Source organism: Talpa europaea (genome assembly GCF_964194135.1).
Source record: "Talpa europaea genome assembly, chromosome: 15".
In the NCBI taxonomy this organism is placed as follows: domain Eukaryota; kingdom Metazoa; phylum Chordata; class Mammalia; order Eulipotyphla; family Talpidae; genus Talpa; species Talpa europaea.
In genome coordinates, this window is record NC_140083.1 from 1,999,890 (window position 1) to 2,020,838 (window position 20,949).

At 64.5% G+C, this 20,949-nt stretch overlaps 1 protein-coding gene across 1 annotated transcript in view; it reads right to left on the reverse strand.

Annotated features, from left to right (window-relative positions):
* Positions 1–20,949, reverse strand: part of PARVB (parvin beta) — a gene marked incomplete at its 5' end in the record, with an annotated part of 55,776 nt that overhangs the window by 13,519 nt on the left and 21,308 nt on the right. Inside the window, 6 exons of the mRNA XM_084255329.1 lie at positions 613–671; positions 2,114–2,229; positions 3,355–3,495; positions 5,017–5,119; positions 10,385–10,455; positions 11,036–11,125. Of these exons, the coding sequence (XP_084111455.1) occupies positions 613–671; positions 2,114–2,229; positions 3,355–3,495; positions 5,017–5,119; positions 10,385–10,455; positions 11,036–11,125 (580 nt within the window). The remainder of the gene's footprint in view (positions 1–612; positions 672–2,113; positions 2,230–3,354; positions 3,496–5,016; positions 5,120–10,384; positions 10,456–11,035; positions 11,126–20,949) is intronic.

Consider the following 20,949-nt stretch of genomic DNA (forward strand, 5'->3'; position numbering starts at 1 on the left):
GAAGGCACATCAGGCTGTCCCGTCCCTCCTGCTACCCGACAGCTCCCCGCGGGAGCGGCCCCTCACCCGCGCCGGTTCTGAGAGCTCAGAGATGAGTCACGGCACAGTGATTAGTCACGCCACGCGCTCAGCTGGGCTGGGGACGGCGGTGCTGACACACTCGGCGTTCAAATGCTGTTTCACCTGAAACCGCCTCAGCAAGAGGCACAGCTGTGGTGGGCTCGGAAGACCCCGGTCGGGGTGTCCCAAGGGCTCCTGAGACTTGAGGCCTCGCAGACTTAAAACTGGCTCCACTTACACTGAGAGACGACAGGTAGCTCAGCGGCTGCTGTCGGAGGAAAGCTCTAGAGAGGATGTGTGGCTCCTCCCTCCCTCCTTGGGGTCCGTGTGGCTGGACAGAGGAGCTGGGGTGCCGGGGAACCCTGACAGCCCCCGCCTTCCTAAGGCTCCCCTTCTAAAACAAGGCATGGAAAGTCGGAAGGTTCAGCAAATACCAGTTCTAACGTCAACAGCCTGAAGGGAGTGCACGGGGCTGTGTGACGCCCCCTGAGGAGCAGGGACACGGGCTGGGAGGGGGCCGGCACCCAGCGTGGCCAGAGCCGGCCCACTTACTCGGTGGTGGTGGTCAGCTCCTCCGTGACGTGGCTGGAATGCAGCAGGCCTTCCCGCTTCTGAAACCCAACAGGAACCAATCAACCCACCCTGGGCAGCCGGAGCGGCACAGGCAGGCCCAGCCGTGAGGAGACAGCCTGGCTGGGAGGCTGCCGGAGACTTGAGGGCTGTGCCCAGCTCCAAGCCAAGCTCGGGAGGGCAGACAGCAGCTGACCAGGGGGTGGCCTGTCCAGTGCTGGGGGTTGGAGCCCCCTAACCAGCCTCCACTTGACACACCAGTCTTGGAACTGGCAGTGGTGGGGTTCTTGGGAGAAGGGCTCCAGCTCCCAGAGGCACCCAAGGCCTGCAGCTGGAAGAGGCCAGGAGCACGAGGGAGCATCACAATAGCAGGGCGGCACCCACTGAGATAGTGGGTATGCATGGGGTTCAGCAGAGCCCCCAGAAGTCATGTCCACCCAGAAACTCAGAAGGTGACCTTATTTGGGACCAGGGCCTCCGTGCGGGGGAGGGAGCCTGAAGATGGGGCCACAATGATGGGGGCCGAAGCCCAGGGTGACCGCTGACCTCCAGGGACATGGAAAGCCAGCCACAGAGAGGCCAGCTCTTCCCGCCACCCGGGAGCCTCTACTTGAAGCCCTAGAGGCACAGGGTTCTCCCTTCCGTGTGACCACCACTGAGGACACTTCTCGAGACCCCAGCTCCCACCTTTCCTGAGCCAGGAAACCCCCCACTGGTTCTTGGGAATAAAGAATCACCAGCCACCAGGGTCCCCACCCCAGAGAGCCCACTGGGGGTGCAGGCGTCGGGGCATGCAGCTTTGGAAAAGCCCACAGCAGCCAGCGCCTGGCAGACCGCAGCCACCAGGGGCGGAGGCTTGGCAAGCCCGACACAGCCCGAGACGGTCCACCCAGGTTTCCAGGACAACCTCCACACAGCAGGAGCCTTCGTGCCCGGTGCGTTTTCCTCGGTGGGTGTCCCTGACAGCCAGTGCCGAGTGCCAGGTATACAGTAGGTGCCGAATACACATGCACTGTACAGACAAAACTGCAATCACAGAGCCAGGGCAGAGCCCGCGCCCTGGAACAGGGGAGGGGCAGGAAGGAGCTTTGGCACCGGCACAAAGGCCGGAGCCGCCTTCCAGGCCGGGAGAAGGACCCTGGGGAGGGACGCGGCGGTGGGCAGCTCTACCTGGGCGTCCACTTCACCCCTGTCTGAGCCTCTGCAGCGAGCAATGGCACATTCTAGGGGGGCGGCTTCCTACTTATTGGCTTTGGAGAGAAACGTTCTTTTCAAAAATATGGAAAATGAAACCTCAACACCCTCATGCCTTTGGATCTGCCTCTCTGCAAATCAGTCCGTTGTCCCGGCCGCGGCTACTTATCTCGGAGCCAGCGGATCCACGTTCCGTCAGGAGGGAGACGTGGAAGGTGGCCTCGCGGGGGGAGCGGAGGAGAAACCAGGGGAGCCGCAGAGGTGGCAAGCGGCCGGTGCCAGTACTCACCCGCACGACCACCACCTGCACGGACACGTGCTCGGGCAGGCGGATGGGGGCCCGGAAGTGCGTGGCCAGCGCCACCAGCAGGTGCAGGATGGCCACCAGGTTCTTCGCGTGGATCGCTTTGGGGGAGGAGAGAAGGGGCGGCTCTCAGCGGGTTGGAGAGGAACCCCGGCCCCGTCCAAAAGCCAGCAAGGGCTGCGTCGACTTAAAACCTCAGGAAAACCCCCAGGGCGGGAAAGTCAGGAGAGGGGTCCCTCAGAGTCCATCGGGGTTCTGGTGTCTACTGTCTTGCTGGCCTGAGCTGACTTTAAGAGCATGATGTTTTGGGGCCTCCAAGGTGGCGCAGCGGTTGAGCGCTGGGCTGCGAAGCTGCCCGCAGCCTCTGCATCGCTGGTTCGATCCCCAGCTGCTCCCCGGCCACCAGAGGAGGGTCCCACATGGGGCGCAGACCTCTCCTGCCGCCCGCTGCTCCCCTCAGCAGTGTACTTCGTCAGTCTGCCTGCTCTGCTCCCCGCTCTGGCTCTGGTGAATTCTCTCGCCCTCCTGCACTTCTGACTGTGCCCAGTGCTTGTATAAATAATAAATCTTTAAAAAAAAGAGCACAATGTTTTGGAAAGGGCTGAAGGGGGCAGTGATAGGGAGCAGGACGGGGCGGGAGGGTGGAATGAGCACACAGACAGGGCGAGACCAGGACAGCCACGGCCGTCACAGTACTGGGTGCTCAGCGGCAGCCCCGCCAGGCAGTCGACCTGCTGGTCTCCTGGAGGGCGGCTGGGGGAGGGGCGTGCAGGATGCCCCCACCGCCTGGGCCTCCCGTGCCATCCCCGAGTCTACCAGCCCATGGACCAGCTTGTGGACCCGCCCGCATGGAGGGGTTGGGGAGGGCAGCAAGGCCGCGCGTGGGTTCCCGTGCACCTTCCCGGCCCTGGCCGGGCTGCCGAGATGTCGCGGTCCTGATGCCAGCGGGCTCGGACTCGCCCGGGGCTTGACGACCTGCTCTGCTGGGCCGGCAGTAAAACGGCAATGGCCTTCGTGTCCCTGGGTTTGGGCGGGGCCCCTTCCAAGAGCCCCAAGAGCTTCTCCCCATCCTGCCTCCAGAGGCCCCCCCCCCCCCCCGATCTACCCAGCCGGAAGCCGTGCCTCTCTGCTCTGGTGAGGGGCACAGCCAGGCAGGCAGGCCTGGTCCCAGGAGCCAGCTCCAGGGAGGGGGTCACCGGCGTCCTGCTCTCCCGGCGGCCACTCACAGTCCACGGTCCACTGGGGCGCCCAGCTGTGGGAGCGCAGCAGGTCCCGCACGGCCTCCAGCACGGTCTGCAGCTTCTGCTTCTGCCCTACCTCAGACTGCGTCACCTCGGCCACATTCAGCTTGCAGCCCCCCAGCTTTTCTGTGGAGAGGCCAAGGGCAAGGGCAGTGCGTCAGGGGGTGCAGCCCCTCGGGACCCTCCCAGCCCCCTTCTCCTGGCCCTGGGTGGGGCGGGCGGTCTCAGGGGGGGCTGCCGGCTGCAGAGGGACAGGACCGCGCTCTCAGATCTGGGCGTGCTTCCACCCCACCCCCCAGCACCCCGACGGTCCTCCACGTCCCACTGGGCCCCCCTTCCAGGGCCCCTCCCAGTGCTTCAGTTGTGCGGGGAGATGTTACAGCTTATTATTGACTCAGCTTTGCCCGACCCTTTGTCCGGTTCCTTGTGCCCCTCAGGCGAGGCCTCCCGTGCGTCTCTCCCTTCTGACTTATTCCCTGAGCATCGGCTGCGCCGCTCCACGCGAGTGCGGCTATGGCGGGAGTGCGCGTGCGCGGACACAGTTTCCTGACCCTCCCCAGGCCCCAGGCCCCGGGCTGTGTCCGAGACTCGGTGCATAGAAGCGGCCGCGGTGGCCCTGGGGACTCTCGTCTCTCTCTGAACGAGCGCTTTGGGCAGACGCTGAGGGGCGGGGCTGCTGCCAGCGGACAGCCCAGCCCATCCCGACCACACCCCGGGCCAGCCGGCTGCGGGCGGCCCCTCGGCTGCTGCCGTCCCGACCGTGGCGAGTGCGGAGTGCTGGCCGGGGAGCGGGCCTGCGGGGGCAGGTCGGCGGCATTTCCAGTCTTAGTTTTTCAGGTACATCCTGCCCGAGTCGCTTCTCCTGGTGGCGAGCGGACCCTCCTCCCCTGCTCTCTGCACCCGGGCGCCCAGTGACCTTCAAAGGCTGACACAGATCATGTCACAGCCCCGCGCAAAACCTCCCGTGGCTTCCTGTCCCTCGGAATACAAGCCTCTGTCTACCAGGCTGGACGTGACCGCCCTGGTGCAGGCCCGGCCCCTCCCCGCTCCATCCCGCCAGCTCCTCCCTCTCCCCCACTCCCGCCCTCACACAGCCTCCCCTGACGCTGCCTGGACGCTGCCCCTGGGGCTTCGCAGCCACCCCAGCCCCTGCCCCTCGCCAGCCCCGTGCCGTTCCCCTTGGCCTGGCCCCTTCGAAGCATCTATTGTGTGTGAGGTCAAATCAGAACATGTGCAGGGGTTTGAGGGGTCCCTCCCCTGTCACCCCTGGATCCCCCTGTTCCTTCTGACATCAGCGAATCCCCACATGGCGCTGGGGGCCCCCCGATTCAGACAAATACTATCCACAGCTCCCCGACATTTCCTGCAGAAGGAGCCCCATCCTTGCCGTCAGGGGGTCACAGCTCTGCCCCCTCGGTTTCAGTGCACAGATGTAGTGGACACTTCGGGAAGCCATGGGTGAGCTGCCTGCAGCCCATGGCTGAGGGCTGGACAGTGGGCCGCGGGCGGGGCCGGGGACGCCACCGGGAGCCAGGGTTCAGGGCTGCGACCTAGAGTCCGCTCGGCCGTGTGACCAGGTCGGCAGCTGGAGAACGGCGGGGTCGGGGTATGGGCGCCCCCGCGGCGGCCGTCTGCGGCGGGGCTCACCCAGGAGCTTCTGCAGCACCTGCCCGTCGTACAGGTCCTCCTCCAGCTGCTTCACGATGATGCGCTCCTCCACCAGCACGTCGTTGACCCAGTCGATGAGCACCTGCGGGAGAGCGGGTGGCCTCAGGCTGCGGGCCGGAGGGCTCCTGGACGCCCATGGGGGGCACGAGCGGTCACCCAGGGTGAGTGGGTGTGTCAGACACAGCCGAGCCACGGACCAGGATGTGCAGAGGAAACACCCTCCGAGGGAGGGCCCTGGGGGCGGGTTCCACTTGGCCAGGGCTGCCCAAGCCACTGCCACAGACCTGGCCAGAAAGGCCTGGAAATGGCAGCTCCCGGCTGCTCTCAGGCGAACACAGGCCATGCCAGCCCCAGCCCCTGCGAGTCTCGGGGATGTGCACAGGGTGGGGTCCAGCCTGTTGGGGATGGGGAGGCGGTGGCGCAGCCCACGATGGTCACAGCATGATGGACGCGCCATGGAAGGAAAACGGGGAGCCGTGAGGGGACAGGAGGAGGGAAGCCCGGAGCAGCCTGGGGCCAGGCAGAGACGCCCCCACTGGCCCTGTGACACAGCAGCCACGACAGGCTCCAGGCCACAGAGACCTCCTGGACCCCTCACCCTGCAGCCTGACCCTCTGCCCCTCCACTCCAGACCTGCCGGGGGTTGCTGCTGTCCTTCTGTCAGGGCCTTTGCAGGGCTGACTGGGGCCGGGTGACGCTCTTGCCTTCCACTTGGTCCCGGGCCCCAGCCACACGCGCCGGCCTCCCAGCCACAGACCGGGAGCCAATAACCAGACGTGGCTGAGCCACAGAACAGTCATCACGACACAGCAGTGGAGACCACCAGGGACGGCCTCTGCCATCGTAGCCCAAGCGTAAGCCTCGTGTGGGAACAGCATGGACAAGGCACATGGAGGCGCCGCGGAGACCGAGCTCCACCGGGCTGACTGTGCGACCTTGAGCCGGGCACGCGGCCTCTGGTGCCTCAGTTTCATTAGCAAGGAGGACAGGTCAGTTCCTGCCCCCGTGTGACCCAGCAACGTCAGGGCTGGCGCTCCCCGTGGTGCTAACGTAAGCGTGCCCCGGACACTTACTGACTCTCGACTGACCCCACATAAATGCACCAGAGGAAAACCTCAAGGGACGCAAATAAAAATACTGCCACTCTGCAAGCACAGCCCCCACCCGCCACGACCCGCGGCCGCCCCACCACGAGTCACCTGCCGCTGTTCTTCCAGGCCGTGCGTCTTAATCCTGCTTCGCAAGACAGTTTAAAGATAGCAGCGGTCATTATTTTAGGGTGGGCTCATTTGCAAGCCCTGAATCCTGCAGACAAATGTATGGGATGTAAATAAATGATGCGTTTTGCGCGCATAATTTAGGAGCTGACTTTAGCCAGAATTAAAAATTACTTTGCCGTCAGTTCCTCCTGATCCCCAGGACCTGCAGCCTGTCCCCCGAGGCCAGCGCGGTGCCGAGCCAACCGCCTGTGCAGCCTCGCGTGGCCTGAGACACCCAGGACGTCGGGGCTCGGGCGCTGCCGGGGCCGGCCGGCTTCCAGCCCAGGATCATTTTTACGCCATTGATTTTCTTGCGCGAGAAGAGGCCAGGAAGGAAACGGAACCTACCACCAGGAAGGGTCTTTCCAGTCGCCAGGAAACGAGACATGAATCTGCACTCACAGAGGACCTTTCTCCGGCCGGTCATTCTCCTTGCCAGGATCATTAAGCAAATGCCGTTTGGGGGGCGGGCAAGTCGGTCCCGGGGCCCATGGCGGCGGGTGGAGACTGGACTCCAGGAAAGGCTGCCCTAGAAGACGGCGTGCCTGGAAGCCAGGACGGGCCGGAAGCCACGTCGCATCAACAAGAGCTTACAGAAGTGACACCAGGCACGGCCGCATGCAGATGACACGGCCGGAGGCGGCCACCTGCGGGTCAGGGGGGGCCTGTCCGGAAGCAGACTTGGATCTGGGGCTGTCAGAAGTTTCTGTGGTGAAGCCGCCCTCCACCGGAACCGAACACGCTGCTGCCCCTAAGGCCTTTCCAGCACTTTCTGGAGGGCGCTGGAAACACCACCCCGGTGAGTCTGTCTGGCTCCGGGGCCCCCAGGACACGCTCTTCCTGGCCCCATGGGCCTCACCCCACTGGTCGGGGAAGAACAGGGTGCTGGGGCAGAAGCACAGCCGGTGAGGAAGAGGCTGCGGACCAAGGTGCCGGCCCAGCTGACCCCTCACCGCTCTGGCCTTGGCACCAGCTCCTTCCCACCCCAGGAAAGGAGGGGCTGACAGTCTGCTGATGTCAGCGAACCCCGACTGCAAGCCATGCCAGAGCCTCATGCTGAGGCCCCACACACCTGGCAGAGGAGGAAGAACCAGCCGCCGGCGCTCTGCCTCCCCTCGCCACCCACACGCCGCTGTTCAGAGCCTCGCTGGAGCGCACCGCCCCGCAGCCGCCACGCCGGCCGTGCCACCGTCTCTCCCACCACGTGTTTATGCTTATTTGGAAAATGCTCCGTAAAGTGAAAAAGACACTCCCGGCCTGCCTTGTGACGCGACCTGCATGTGAGCAGGCGGAACCTTCCAGAATTTCTCCACTCGGGACACACATGCTGGAGGACGGCAGCTGGCCTAGGAGACTGGCCCGCCCGTGGACGGCGGCGGCACAGGAGGCAGCAGAGAGCGAAGGGGCTCAGTCAACCTGGCGCCGTCGCTTCCTGTGGCTGCTGCTCCCGCCCACAGGGCCGGAGCTTCCTCTCCCTGCCCCGAGGACGTGTCTCAGGGTCTGATGTCAAGGGGCTGGTCTTGGGCATCCTGGCCCCGGGCCCGGCCACAGGCCGCAGCCAGCCTCCCTCCCCCACCCTCACGAGCTCACTGGGGGCCCGCCGGGGCCTCCCGGAGCATCTCCCGACGCAGTCCCCGGGCTCAGGTCTGCAACATCGCACAGAGCGAGGCGACATTCGCAAGCTCTAGGGGCGAGGGTGTGACACCTTTGGGGCACAGGTTCAGCCCATCCCACCTGGCTCCCAGGAGTGCCCAGGGCACTGCTATAAGGGAGGGCACCCCCCAAACTGGTAAGAATGAGGGGACTGTAGAGCCAGGCGGGCACCAGGGTAGGCGCAGCTCCAGCCTGTCTCTGGGGAAGCAGGGCAGAGGCCTCCTTCACCGGCCCTGCCTGTCCGCAGCCCTTCTCTGCTTCAAGGGGCATTAACACCCCCAAACCCACAGCCCCATCAGCCCAAACACCCCATGCCCTGTGAGGTGGCCCTTCACCTGAACCCACAGGAGCAGCCGGAGGCTGTGGGGGCCCTCCTGGTGGGCGAACAAAGGACACTCAGCTGACCAGGCCCCTCCTCGGGGCTCAAGCCGAGGTGGCGGGACCGGGAGGAGCAGGAGAGACAGCGACTCATCCTGGCGTAGCCCCCACACTTGTCCCTGACCTGTGGGCACTTGGCTGGCTCCTGTGGGGCCACCGCACGCAGAAGCTGGGGTGACCAGCAGCTCCTCGCAGCTGCACCAAGTGGGTGATGCTGTGCGCTTCGCTCCCGCCTGAGGTGCAGGAGGCCGGGGTGAACGTCAATCTTGGTCTGGCGGGGCCGCGGGGGCCGGGTCATCGGACTAAGTGACCTCTCCCGTGTGTCTGTTTCCGGGAGACACTGGCGTGGACGTGGTGGACAGATGGCCCCCCATGGTGTGGGCAGGCACACGGGACCACTGAGGGCCTGAGCTGACCGGGGGAGGGAGGCCTCCTGGGCCCCACCTGCACCCCGGCTCCCCGGGGTCTCCAGCTGCAGACGGCAGAGCCGGGGACGCGTCAGCCTCCGCAGTCACGTGGGCCGCCTGTCACGCACTCCTCTGGGTATTTATAAACGGCCTGTCGTCTGTCTCTGGAGAGCCCTGACTAATCGGTGCCTCCTGCTTCTGCCGCTTAACTGTGCCCCGTGGCTCACAATCTGGCGGCTGAGAGGCCGGGCCCCTTGCAACTTCTATTCAGAACACCAAAGTGGGCTTCGGGAAAAGAAATCTTAAGATAAACGAGGTCACCGAAGTCAAGAATCAGCATTTGGGGGTGGGCCCCAAAGTTGACATCTTCGACGTTAGTTCTTAGAAACCTCTAGTTCTGCAAAGGTCTGGCTGGGCCGGAGCCGGCCCTCGTAAAGGTCAGCGGTCAGCAGCAGCGCTGAGTGCAGGGAGCGTGGGACCTGCGGGGAGCCGAAAGGGCCACCCCAGTGAGGGCGTCCAGCATGCTCTGGCCAGTGCCTGGGGGCAGTGAACGCCCAGAGCCTTGAGGACCAACACAAGGGTGGGCGGAGGACGTGCACCCCGGCCTCACGGCCCCCACTTGCCCCAACAGATGCCCGTGGCAGGTGTCACCCCACCCCAGCACACCCCAGAAAGGAGCTACGTATGGGGCTCATGCTTGAGCAGGTAGGGCTGAGGTGGGGCAGGCCCAGTGCCCAGGGGTCCCGGGGCCTGTGATCTGGGGGGTGCTCGCCCTATAGGCACCTGGCAGCCGGACTTGGACCCCAAAGGACACGTTTCTACCCCAAAGCGCTTAGGTGGTCCCCACTGCGGGGGCTAGTGTTGTAAGATTGGTTTCTGCCATTTCTTTTCATAGTTTTGGGGTTTACGTTTGATAAATTCCCAACTGGAAGGGGACCCGAGGGGGGATCCTAAGAGGCCGTTGTCACCCACACAGCCAGGCACAGTCTTCCGGGCGCCCCCGGCCCCCCGTGTGTCATTCATGGCTGCCTGACCTGACGACGTCCGGGCTGAAGGGGCGAGGCTGCTGTCAGCACCCAGCACCAGCCCGGCTGGGGGCCCCCGTGTGAAGTCTGATGGCAGCTGAGGGTAGAGCAACCGAGACTGCCACCCCCTTGGACAAAAGCTGCAGATAAAGCCTCGCGCTTGCTGGGGCTGGCAGGGCCACGGGGATGGACAGCAGAGGCTGCAGCCCCGGCTCTTGGCCTCTGCCCTGCTGCGGGGGCCAGCCCCCCCACCAGCGAGCGGGCACGTGGCTTCCACGGAAAGGGGGGTGGCCGGGGCAGGTGGCTGGCCCTGGGGGCTCCTCAGCAGGACGGGCCAGAGGGGCTCCAGGACCTGGTCTCAGAGTCCCTTCCGCACCCCAACCAGGCTGGAGAGTTTCAAGCCAACTTGCAAGGCCCAGCTGCCCCTCCCACATCTTCACAAAGCCCGTGTGGGGGGCCTGGAGGGGCCCTGGTCCTGGCCCCCTAGAGCCCCATTCAGTGCCCTGACCTGCGCGTCCTGCTGCCCCCTGACCTAACGCAACATTCAGTCCCTCCTTTTGTCCACAAAGCCTGAGCCCCAAAGCGGTGCCCTGTCGGGGAGACCAGCCAACACACCCCGCCTTACCTTGATCAGCTCCTTGAATTTGGGGTTTTCCTTGGAAGTGGGGTCGATCATCGTCCGTTCCTCGTTCTCCTCTGTGGGGGACGGGGGAGCCGGGGTCAGCGTGAGCACCAGCAACGGCTGCTGCAGGCACAGGTGTGGGGCAGGGCCTGCGTTTCCGGGGGGTGGGCCCACAGGCTGCCCACCACAGGCTCCACCACTCCACACCCCCGGCCTCACGCCCCCACCCCGCCTGGCACAGACAACCCGGCCGGACCCTGTCTGGAGCAGCCCACGGACCGAATCCAGGGGCGCCAAAGCCCCACTCTCCTCGCCCCTCCCACCCCGTCCCCTGAAAACCACCAGAAGGCTCTGGCCCCATCTCCCTCCCTCCCTCCCTCCGCCCCAGGTGATTCCCAGCGGCCTGCCGGCACCCGCCTGGCTCTGGGGACACCGGGAGTGTGACCAGACTGTCCCCTCCGGACCTGCTGGCCTCACCAGCCAGAACAACAGGAGGCACATTTGAACGGGACAGCACAGCGACTTGCTCCGCCCAGACTCTCTGGACAAGTCTGAGTGTGTCTTACGGCCCAGACTCCCGAGCGGCGGCCGCGGGATGTCTGTTCCAGAGGCCGTGGCCGTCACGCGTCAGCCCCCGCCCCGCGGGGCCCGTACCGAGCAGGGTGTCCTCAGGGTGAATGTCCACCAGCGCAGGGAACAGTGGCGAGTTGATGGCATTTTTGCCTTCTTCCTGCAGGTCAGTCACTGCGGGGGGAGAGAGCAGGTCAGGGGGAACGGAGGCCGTGGCCGCACACGCGGGCCGTGGGCCCAGAAATCACTCCTGTCCTTGAAGCAGCAAACAGACACTCCTCGGGGGCTGCGGCTCAGGCTGCGTCGGGGAAACGTACCCTGAGTTCTCCCCCAAGGCAGACCCGTCCCTGGAGAGCCCGGCCTCCCCGTCACAGCTCTGGGACACAGGAGCAAGACACGGCAGCTTCTGGATGCTTCTAGATCTGCCCACAGCTGCTGAGACCCACGGAGCCGGGGCGATGGTGACGAGGCTAGAGAAATCGGGGTGCCCCAGCGGGGCCCGTCCCGTGAAGGACTAAAGGCGAGTCTGGAGCTAGACGCTGCCACCGCTGATGGCCAGGTTCTCAGGAAGCAGGGCCAGGACAACAGAACACACAGCAGGCCCCAGCAGTGCGGGTCCAGAGGCTTCCGCCTGGAAGGCCTGCTGTGTAGACGGGGGACGGGGAGGACCAAGGCCACAGGGCCAGAGACAGCGGGACAGGGGGCGACATGGACCCCGCAGTGCAGAGACCCCAGAGGAAACGCCTCGAGTCCTTGGGGCACCTCTGCAGGACCAGAGCAACGCCGGCGGCCCGGTGTCCTCCCACCAGCGGTGGGCCACGCCGTCCCCTCTCCAGTGAGACGGTTTTCAAGGTGAAAACCTCCTTCCAATGCTCGCGCTGCTGGCAGCTTTAGCCCCTCCAACCCTGGCGGAGAGGTGGTAAGCCCCCAGGGGACGCGGCCAGCTGGCTTTGCAGCAGGCAGGCCAGCGTGGTCCCCCGCCGCTGGCACAGAGACCCCAGGCAAGTCCCCTTTCTGAGCCTGTTTCCCCAAAATGTCGGGGTTCCTAGAAGGACTAAATGAAGCAATGACTGTCACCCCTCCAGCCCAAGCCCACACGTGGTGGACAATCCAGACTGATCCAGCTTTGGGGACCTACCCTCCAACCCTGGCAAGGATGACAGCAGTGGGGCCCCCAAATACCAACTGCTACGATCAGGGAAAACCCAGATATGAGACGTTTAGAAAAGGGGGCTCTTGGGTGCCCCCATGTTCTAGAGCAGCAAGGTTCCGGCCAGGGGGAAGCAACCCAGGGCCACTAAGGGAGGCGTGGAGCATCTCGCACCCCGGAAAAGGCAGGAAATCCCAGCAGCTGCCGCGCCACGGTGGACCTTGAGGCCCACACGCTCACGGCAATAAACCAGACACAAAAGGACAAGGACTGACGCCACTTACGAGCGTTCCCCGGAGGAGCTGATTCAGAACAGACAGGGCCAGGCCCGGGGCTGAAGAGAGCTGGGCCTGGAGCGTGCCGGGGGCGGGGCGGGAGCTGCCGTGGCGGGGAGTTCTTGTCACCAGCGAACTGTGCCCAGCAAGGGCTAAAATGGCAACTTTTGTGTTAACTGCATTTTACCACAACAAAAAAGAAAAAGCAGGATCCTCCCCCGACAGCACCCCAGGCTGGAAGGCAGCCTGGGGTGGGCGCCCCTGAACCCAGCCCACGGGGGCGGGGCCGTCCTGAGAACAGACCCCACGCACTGACGTCTCTTTGTTTTCCGAACAAAAGTACATCCTTAAATACACAAGAGGCTCCAGCGCTGCTTCGCTCTACCTATAGATGGCACAGATGTCCTGGCAGGCGCCCAGATGTTCAGCGGCTTTGAGGCCGCCCCGCCTGGGGCACAGGGCCGCCCCGTGGGTCTCAGTCCCCCGCGGGCGGAGGTCTCGGCTCCTCCCCGAGCTGCTTCTGCCGCCCTTTCTGTGCCCGCACGAGGCTGTGCCTTCCTGAGCCGGCCCCGGCTGTCCACGCGTGTGGCCAACATGGAGCCGGCCGCCCCTTGCAGCCACCGCCGCTGCGCTGAGGCCCCATCCCGCCCCACGGGCCACCCAGGCCAGTGGAGAAAGCAGAGAACACAAGGTCCAGGGGTTGTTTTCACTCATATGGGGCTGCACAGAGGACTTCAACCAGCTAAGAGCCTTCCAGAGCAGCAGGGGGGCAAGGGGTGACTGCGTAAGAGCCGTCTCGAGCACGGTGCCCTGGCCAGCGCCGCTGACGGCTCGGGGAGGGTCAGAGGGGCGGGGCCCGGTCACAGTCATCGGTGCTGGCGGCTCTGGTGGTCCCAGAGGAACAAAGACCCTGGTTTCAGACAAGCAGAGAGGTGCCTGGGGTGGGGGGCCTCAGGGTGCAGGTGAGGCGGGTGGTGAGCGAGCAAAGCCTGCATCAAGCGCCCCCGCGCCCCCCACCCCGGCCCCGCCCAGGGTCATCCCCTCACTCAGACAGACGGGCCTGCGGGGGGCAAGGCTTCCAGAAGGGCCTGATGCCTGAGCTCCACATCGCGGGCCGGGGGTGGGGGTGAAAGGGAAGCACATTTTCAAAGCACGGAAACTGGGTCACATGAAATCAAGCATTTCCACATCACCCGTGCACATCAAAGACAGCCCTGAGCACGGCCGGGAATCTCACGACCTTAATGAATGCGCAGTGTGCTCACAGAACACCGGCCCTGGGCCAAGCGCTCGTTCCGCAGGGCCTGGCGAGCGCGCAACCGAGGGACACAGGCCCCGAGGCAGGCGGGCGGGCGCGCGGCAGGAAACCACGGCCGGTGGTGGCCAGCACTGCGCCCCAGAGTCCCGGTGCGAACCCCACTTTGTCACGTGCTGGTGTGCAGCTGGGGCAAGTCCCTTCCCTGCTCAACCTCCGTTTCTCCGCCTGTCCCTGGGGGCGGCCGGGCGAGCACCACCTCCCCGGGAGGCTCACAGAGGAGCAGAGCCCTGAGCTCCCGGCTCAGGACACAGGCTCCGCAGAGGGGCAGAGAAGGGAGTGATGAAGAACGGGCAGCCCCTCGTCCCAGCAGAACCGTGGGAGGCTCCCTGGAGGAGGCAGCAACGGAAAGCCTTGAAAGATGGCAAGAATCCATCTTTCAAGAGAAGGGGCTCTGGACTCTGCCCAGCATTTGGGTGACAGGTCAGAGTCGGGATTCCAGAAGCCTGGTGACGTGTCCAGCTGGATGCCCCTCTTCACAGCCTGGGAGTGTCCTCCCAGGGGCCCTCAGCTGAGGAGCCCGGGCCAGGCCCGATGACCATCATCTGAAGGTCTGTCTGCCGTTGTGGAGGGGCCCCTCCCTGCAGCTGAGTGTTTCCACTCATCCCGGGAATGCTGTGGTTTAAGGGGCTGGTTCCTGTGCCAGAAAATCAAGCTCTTCAGAGACGGAGATGCCGGCCCCTTGAGTCACCGGAGCAGTCGGCGCGGGGCGGGGCGTCGGGCGCAGGACGGTGTTCAAAGGGCCTGGGTGCGAATCACAAGGTCTGGGGCTAGTTTTCCTGCGCGTGTGCCCTTGCTGAGAGCCACGCCCTGGTCCACACGAAACCCAACGCCGATCACGGGGTTGAGGCCAGCTCATCCCACCGCACCGAGGTCGCCCACCCCAGGGTCAGCCCGAGGGCGCGGGACTCGGCTGTGCACGGAGGGTAGAGGGAGCGTGATGGGGCGCTGGCTGGGACGAGAGCCCCCTGGGGACGCTGCTCCTCCCTCAGCCGGGGGTGCAGAGGGTGGGTGCAACCACAGGTTTCAGGAGCTCTCAGAGGAGCTGGGCTTATGTGGAACCTCAGCCATTGCAGTTCACAGTAAATGTCCGACTCATGCTCCTGCCTGTGGGAAGGGACTGTAGCACCTACTATGTGCCTGCTACCCTCCATGATGCCCACTCAGCTCATCTCCCAGCAAGTCGAGGGAGGGTGGGTCCGGATGGGTCAGCATCTGGTAGATGGGAAGCACCTGGCACGTATCCCCAGTGGGGCTCGGAGTCAGGACAGACTCTGGTGCCATCTGCTCTTGCAGGTCACTGTGCCCGGCGAAGTCTGACCCACCTTCAAGTCACAGCTTAAAGGCCACCTCCTCCAGGAAGCCCTCTGGGTGTTCCCCTCCCTGCCCACACTGCTCTCTGCCCAGCTTAGGCCACACAGCCCTGGAACTACCTTTCCTGGGTTTTGTGCCCACATCAGTGCTAACTAGCTCCTTGCACACAGTAGGTGTTTAAGTCTATTTGAGGGGCAGAACCGTGAAGGGCTTAGAACCCCCGAGTCCGTTTGCTGGTTGCAGATTCCAGCTCAGCCACAGATGACCTGGGCCATGCGGCCGCCCTCCCCAAGGTCAGGAAGAGGAAATGGGGGCGCGCTCGGGTGAGCAAGCGCGCGGGGGCGCTTCCACGGCCATGCTCTTCCCATCCCTCCAGCCAGGGACTTGCCAGGTTTGAAACAAAACCCTCTCCTGCTGGAATCACTGCGCGGGGGACGGAGGGGGGCCTGACAAGGAAAAGCTGGCCACTTGAAAGCGTCCCCCCAGGAGCCCGCCATTTACACCTCGGGCCAAACGCAAAGGTTCCTCCTTTGATTTTTTTAAAAAAATCTTCTTTGTATGGTTTTCATTTATTTATTTATATCCAGGCTCTTTCCAAAAAAGGCTCTTAGGCGGCTTTTTTCTCTTTGACATTAGAAAAACACAAGTTTGGAAGTGGCTGGCGCAGAGAGCCGGGCGGCAGAGGGAAGGCACAAACCCCACAGCACAAAGGCTCCCGCTCCCCTCAGCCACCCCTGCAAAGATGGGGTGCAGGGGCTCACGGGAGGGGGTCAGGGAGGATAAAAGGGCCCCCACGGGGCTGAGCGAGTGGCCAGCCTGGAGCTGCAGGGCGACCCCTGCATTTACTTCCTGACATTTCTCCAAGCGTCTCATTTCAACACAGCCGAGCCGCCGGCCACCTGAGGTGCCTTTTGACATCCTATAGACGCGCCCTGGTTTTCAGGGGGAACAAAAGACCGGAGAACATTTTTAGCGTCCTCCCGCAACCCCATCTGAACCAGGATCAAAGAGAAAACCCCAACGGCGGCTCCTTCCTGGCTCTACGTCTGAAGGAGGCTGGCAACGGGCGGACACTTAACCAGCCCCTTTCCAGACAGACCCGCGTCCGGCTCAGCCGATCCACCTCGGTCCCTGAACAGGTTCAGCGTCACCAGCAAGAGGACAGCGAGTGCCTGTGCAGGCCGGGCGGACCCCTCGGCCCGCTTAAGGGGGACCCCTAGCAAGTCTCTGCCTATGAGGCTGGGGCGGGGGCGCCGGGGGGAGTGAGACTCTCTACAAATTTCTCCCCTGGCTTCCACCTCAGGGGGGTCGTCAGGGAGGGTCTCTCTGCAGAAGCTATAATTTATCAGGATAATTACATAATCGGATCATCGGCCACAAGGCGCTTCTGAACGGAGCATTCTTCTAAAAATAAATCAAACTATTTCATGTGAAGCTCTCACAGCTCCAGGAGCTAAAATAAGGCCCGAATGAGATCTACCAAGAGCAATGCAGACTCCACACGGCGGGGGGCGGGCGTGCCGGGAGTGGGGGGCCGTCGGTCTGATGCCCAAGGATAAGGTGATCAGACAGAGCGGTGACCCCAAATCAAAAGGGTGCGTTATCTGCGGCGTATCCAGTTGTAAAGATCTTGAACCCAAGGCCCGGTCCTTCCTGGAGGTGGTGAGCCCTGCTGGGGGCTCCCAGAGCCCGCGGCGGGAAGGTGGTGTCCTCCCGACCCCATCGGGCAGGAGTGGCGTGGCCATCGGAGTGGCCGCCACGAGGCCGTCCTCACCTTTAAAGAGGTTGGTCTGGCTAGTTGCTGCTGAAGTGTGGACCCTGGCCTTGTAGGGGGGACATCGGGCCCTCGTGATGAGCTGGTACTCTATGTCCCTCTACCCCGCTGCGGTGTTCGGGAGGACGGGTTTCTGAGCTGCTGACAAGCCGGCGGGAAGTGGAAGCAGCCTGAGCGTGGCCCAAACGGTCAGGCTCGCTCAGCTGAACGTGTGTTTTATGGGGTTTGCTCTGCTGGGGCACAAGGCTCCATCTCATTTCTCAACATGAAAGTCAGTTTAGAGGCCAAACTAAACGTGTAAGCATTTCAATAAGGCAACATCCAGTGAGGGTGCTGACCCGAGTCAAGCGCTCACCGCCCAGGATGGGTCCTGGGCAGCAGCGGCCACCTGGGCTGTGCAGCCCACTCGTCCAGCAAACGTCAGGGGAGAGGGGCTGGGCACTAAGGGGCAGGTGACCGAGACCCCAGGGCCTGCCCTCACGCTGAGGAGAGTCTGGTGCAGGCAGCAGGTTGGGGGGAGGTCCCCACAGCCAGCGCAGCCTCTGGCACAGAGAGGTGCAAAATGTGCATCAGTTTTGAGTTTCAAAAGCAGGTTTGGACAAATTCAGCAAGACATTTTTGTACAGAAAACTCAAAGCTACTTGTGTGCACAGTCAAACTCACAGAGAAAGGAGGGAAAGGATGCGCTCCAAAACGACCAGACCAGCCTCACCCCTGGAGGGGTGGCGGGGGCATGGAGCAGACCTTTGAAGACGTTCACATGTTGCCGTGGAAACTAAGTTAGAGCATGGACGGATGGAATGACGGGGTGTGTCCCCGGGGCCCCTGGCAGGGGCAGCAGGAAGGAGACCAGAGAGGGAAGGAGGCACAGCCTGGGGGCAGGTTGCCCAAGGTGGGGCTGCAAGGCTCCGAGCACCAGGCAGCTGCAGCTCCCGCTCACCTACCAAGAGGGCCAGCCCAAACTACTCGTGTCTGCCCCACACCACCCCATTTCCCGACCACCCACCCCAAATGGCCTTCGCTGTCTGGCTAACCTCACCCTATCCACCCCCAGACTCCTCTGCACCCCCACCTCCCAGGCGATTTAGGGCTCCCCAGAGCCCCCAGCACACGAGACAGTCATAAACCCTCATCCCTCTCCCGCAGCTGTGGGGGCGCCCGTCTCCCTGACCCCCAAAAGACTGCCAGGGGACCAGGCCCTGCCCGTACCTGGTCCCGGACGAGCACCCCATAAACACCCACAGACGAGACGACCAGGATGTTGCAGGGCAAAGCGGAGCTGGGTAGAGGATTTCGGCAGGAGACACGCAGTCAGAAGGACTGGGAACAGACTGTTCTTGCAGAACACCCCACCTCCAGACACTTAATTGGGAGGAAGAGAGAGTTTCCATTAAGGCTTACATTAGCCCCAGTCGCGGGTCACCAAGAACCCAATTACCGCGAGAGGCCGCGTGGGGGGTGAGGACTCAGAGGAAGGCTTTTGTGCTGCAATTAGGGCCTTACTGGGACAAGCTGCCCCCAGAGCAACATCCCCCAGCCCCCTGCCGTGGGCACGTCTACACCAGCACCTGCCGCAGACCCCGGAGCGGGTCCTGGGCGCGGGTCCGGCGGGGGCTTCTGAGCCCCACGCCGCTGAGCATGAAGGCGCGTCATAGAAGCTGGAGCGCAGAGGCCGGCGCCACAAAGCTCATGCCCTCCCGATCCTTTGCCCCCAGGTGGGAACTACGTGAGAACGGCAGGAAGCCAGCTGTCCGCGGGAGAACAGGCCGAGGGGCTCCTCGGCCACCGTGAATGTCAGGCTTAGCACAGGCCGCGAGGGGCTGCGGAAACCAGGACAGGGAGGGGCCGCTCTGCTTCCTAAAGGACGCCCGGTCCTTCCGGGACAAGAGCCCGTCGGGTCGGTTCTTCCAGAGGAAAGCAAGTGGGTCAGTGGATTCGAGCCGCCTGCCCGAAGGCATGAGAAGAGTCCTTGGGGGCGAGCGGGGCGCCTGCTGAAGTCGGGGCGTCCGTGCTGGCCGCTGCGGGCCCCCCTCTTTCCCCTCTTCCCACCCACCCCCACCAGGGGCCCAAGACTGCCCTAGAACACAGGCCCACCAGGTCTCCCCTCTGTCCCCCACTGCCCCCCAAACACAGCCCAGGCCCCTCCCCCTGGCACTGGGCCCCACTGGGGAGCCCAGGGCCAGGCGGGTCACGCCTCCGGGACCACCGCCAGGAGCACAGGGGCCCAGCGGCAGCGCCGCACTCCCAGGCCCGCTGCAGACACCCCCTCTGCCCGGCTGCGGCCGCCGGGCTCAAAGGGCGCTTCCCTCTGCCAAGCCCCAAGCCTGGCAGTGCCACGGGGAGGGAGGCGAGGAGGGCAGAGGCCTGCAGCGCCCGACCCCTCCCAGAGGCGGCCTCTCTGCACGCAGCGGGAAGGGCCCGCCCTGGCGCTAGGGCCGGCGCGGCGCGGCACTAACTGAACACGAGGCCGCGCGCGGGGAGAAGCCGTGGTGACCGGCAGGGAGCACGGGCGGAGTCACGAGTGTCGTCGCCCAACAAGTCCAGGCGGCGCAGGCCGTGGAGAACCGCAGACGCGGCCTCTGCAGACCCCCACAGCTGGGTTGGGGTGGGGGGGCCTCCTGCCAGGCTCGGGCTCCGAGAAGGCCGGGGTGGAGCCCCATCGCCCTCGGCCCTGGAGGTGGGCCAGGCACACCCAGGAGCCCCCACCAAGCTGTGCCCACCTGAACAGACCGGGACGCAACTGAACCCCAACAGCCGGGGGCACGGAAGGGGTGGCTGTGATGATGCCAGGGTCGCGGACGCCCACCAGGGGGTCCCAAGGAATCCAGACCTTGAAGCGGCTGCGTTGCCAGAAACAAGGTGCCATCTGAGACGCTGGGTTCTCGGCTGGACCGGCGCACCTGGCCCCGCTGCGGAGCACTGACCGCGGACGCTAACAGGCCGCACGATTCCACTCAGGCCGTGTCGGCCACACAGCCCAGCCCCGCCCGCTCCTGAGCAGTGCCAAGCACCCCAAAGTCCACAATGGCCAGCTGAGGCCGGCCAGGACCGCAGGGGCCGGGAGCCTGCGGAGGCGGGGAGACTGCCGTGACTTGTGAGGCCAGGCTGCCGCCGCGCGTGTGTGCTGGACGCCGACAAAGGGCCGGGCCAGGCGGGGGCAAGAGGGCTGGCCGCCACTCGCTGCCCGGTCCCCCGGCCCTCTGATGGACAGCTGCGGTCGCTCTCCCACGCCCCCAGAAGGGTTCACCTCCGGCCCCCCCAGATCAAGGGCCCAGCTCAAGTGCCTCCTGACCGAGTCCCTCCCAATCTGAAGGCAAGTGTCCGGGTGTGAGTGACCGGATCCGAGACGGCGCGGTTGCCGTGTCCACCAGCAAGGAAGCTGGCCTTGGTGGTTCCTCAGTGGCCACAGAAACCTGTCGCTGGGCAATGACAAGGGGGGACGGGCTAGAAGCAGCAGAGGTGAGGCTGGGGTGAAGCCCCCCAAAATTCAGAATTAAACCAAGAGCACACAAAGTAGCCCCCCATTTCTGTGGCCAGCCAGGGTCCCGGGGCACGATGTGGGATGTCCCACGGGCGGGGAGGGGGAACCGCCACGGTGCCTGCCCGGACCCAGCACTCGGGAGCCCCAGCCCAGCGCGGCAGGAGGGACTTGTGCTTAACACAGAGCAGACGGGGCGGCCTGGGACGGAGGGGCCCGAGCTGCGAGCGCAGCCGCCTCGTGCTGCCGGACCCACATGCATCCATCCAGGGGCTGATGTCCCCGTCCAGGGACGCCCGGGGTGCGGCTGCTGAGAAAGCAGGAAGATTAAATCATTAAGTCACTTAAAAAACCTGCCTTGTGTGCACCGACCTCCAGAGGGGAGGCCCCGCCGAGGAGCGGAAAACGCCGGAAGGACGTCGCCCTCTAGCGGCCCCTCGCCGCCGCGCACCCTGCAGAGCCGCCCAGCCAGAACCCACCACGCGCCGGGCAGACCCCGCTCCAAGGCACTGGCGTGGGGGGGCTTGGTGCGTCCTCGTCCCAGAACCTGTGACCCCACAGGGGTCTGGCAGACGTGACTGCAGCTGGTGGCTCGTCCCCACCAGGCTGCGGGGGGCAGCAGGGCCTTCCAGCTGGCCCACCAGGGCTGGGACCACCCCCGGAACCCTAAAGAGATGTGAGACTTGCCAACA